Below are 2,347 nucleotides of genomic sequence, written 5' to 3'. Positions count from 1 at the left end.
ATCAAATTAAAAAATTAAAATCTTTCTGTTAATATTTTGAATTTTATATTAAAACCATGTTAATAAGATGAAAAAATACATAATGCTATATAAGAATTTTAAACTTGAAAGCATGTTTTTTCAATATTTTACTATAATTATCGATATAATACAAGCAAAGAAAAATAAAACATTCACTGTGTCTGCCCAATACTGGCAGTACACCGCGTTCACTTAGGGTACTCTGTGCCTCTGAAAAAGAAAAGCAGACAGTCTTAGTGGTAGCTTGTGTGCATTTTTTTAGAACCCTTTACATAATTTTATTATTGAAATTCATAACAAAAAATTATTTAGTTATAGATGTAAATATTCATAAATAATCTTATATATTTTATTAATGATAATAAAATACAAACCTGTTTAAAACATGTCATATAAAGTACAAAAACAAACCAAAAATAAAATTTAATGAATGTATATTTTCAGGGCTCTGCTATAAAAAAAAATTTCAATGAATCACACATTGCTACATACATAGCTGTCCACTGGTCTTATTAATAACGCATCACTGGCTAATCCAATAAGTGTTGCCAATTCCCATATGCTCCCGATTTTTGAGTATTTAAATACTTTAAATTAAAAAATAATACATACCTAAACCTCTAGCAGCTACATCAGTTGCAACTAAAATAGGAGCTCTTCCACTTTTAAATTCTTGTAACACATGATCTCTTTCTTGCTGATTCTTGTCACCATGGATGCTTAATGCTTGCCAGCCATCTCGCCTGATATTTCTTGTAATATCATCTACCTTTCGTTTTGTTTCAACAAAAATGATTGTTTTATTTTCTTTTTCATTACCAATTTCTTGAAGTAATCTATATAATTTTAAGTCCTTTTCGAATTCTTGACAAACATCCACAATTTGAATAATATTGTGATTAGCTGATAAAGTTAAAGAACCAATATTAAGATGCATATAATCAGTTAAAAAGTCTTCTGCTAAAGCTCGAACTTCTTTAGGCCATGTGGCTGACCACATTAAAACCTGTCTATCAGGTCGAATTTGTTCAATTATTTTTCTTATTTGAGGTTCAAACCCCATATCTAACATTCTATCAGCTTCATCTAGCACCAAATATGTGCATCTAAAAAAATATGTAAATAAATACATTAAAAAAACATTACATTATAAATGTAGGAAATGTTTGAATATTTAATTAAAAACTATGATTATACCTGCGTAAATTTGTGGTTCCTCTTTCCAAGAAATCAATAAGTCTACCTGGTGTAGCAATACATATCTCAACACCTCGTTCTAAATCATGTGCCTGTGGACCTTTGGGTGCACCACCAAAAATACAAGTATTTCTTACACCTGCTGAATCTCCAAAACAATTGGCTACTTCCTGAATTTGTTGGGCTAATTCTCGTGTAGGAGCTAAGATTAAAGCAACTGGACCATCACCATTACCAAGTCTAGGTTGGTGTAGAATATGCACAATTGCTGGTAAAACATACTAAAACAAAAAATATATTTTAGTACAAGTTCTATATTTTATATCCTCATGTGAACTCATTAAAATTCAATTTTACATATACTGTGAAACTTCTAATAAAAAAAAATGTATACATTTTTATAAATTAAAAATTAATATATTTCTAATGTTGCTTACTCCAAGTGTTTTTCCAGAACCAGTTTGAGCAATGGCCACTAGATCTTTGCCACTGAGTGCAATAGGCCATCCTTGTGCTTGAATTGCTGTGGGTTGAGAGTAGCCTTGTTTACGTATTTCATCCAATACATAAGGTGGAAAGTTTCCCTCTTCAAAATATTGTATGGGATTAGGTATATTATCTCCTTTTATTGTTATTTCAGCATTTTCTCTAAATTGGCATACTTCTTCCTTTGATCTAATGTAAAATATGATATTTAAACTCACTTTTTAATAAAAAAGAGAAGGCTTTCAAAATTTTTACCTGTTTCTAACTGTAGGATGCTCAATATAAAAATCTTTACGTAAAGGTTCTAAGGATCTTACATCCCAATTAATTTTTCTAAGTGCTCCCCCAGGCTGTTTACTTTTGATAATACCCCTAACATTATTAGTGATACCTCTACCACGTATACCAAATCGACTAATATTAGTTCCACGAACATTATCACCACCTCCTCTACTGGTACCTCTACCACCACCACCCCGGCGGCCTCTGCTATGTTCTCTATCACGATTAAACCTGAATACACATAACATAATTATGCATATGCACTTTCCTTAATTTATTGTGGTTCTATGATTACTATTGTCCTTTTACATTTATAAAATGCAAATTTATTAGATGTAATGCATGTATTTATAAGTTGTAT

General features: G+C 30.4%; 1 protein-coding gene across 1 annotated transcript in view; it reads right to left on the bottom strand.

Annotated features, from left to right (window-relative positions):
• LOC108576216 (ATP-dependent RNA helicase dbp2-like) overlaps positions 1 to 2,347 on the bottom strand; it is a 4,179-nt gene that overhangs the window by 1,439 nt on the left and 393 nt on the right. Inside the window, exons 2-5 of the mRNA XM_017939169.1 lie at positions 1,960 to 2,217; positions 1,656 to 1,893; positions 1,219 to 1,499; positions 634 to 1,127 (exon numbers count right to left, since the gene is read on the bottom strand). Coding sequence (XP_017794658.1) covers positions 634 to 1,127; positions 1,219 to 1,499; positions 1,656 to 1,893; positions 1,960 to 2,217 — 1,271 coding nt within the window. The remainder of the gene's footprint in view (positions 1 to 633; positions 1,128 to 1,218; positions 1,500 to 1,655; positions 1,894 to 1,959; positions 2,218 to 2,347) is intronic.

This window comes from Habropoda laboriosa, unplaced genomic scaffold (assembly GCF_001263275.1).
Source record: "Habropoda laboriosa isolate 0110345459 unplaced genomic scaffold, ASM126327v1 scaffold212, whole genome shotgun sequence".
Lineage (NCBI taxonomy): Eukaryota > Metazoa > Arthropoda > Insecta > Hymenoptera > Apidae > Habropoda > Habropoda laboriosa.
Note: the sequence above shows the minus strand (reverse complement) of the source record. Positions and strands in the feature narration are given on the sequence as shown.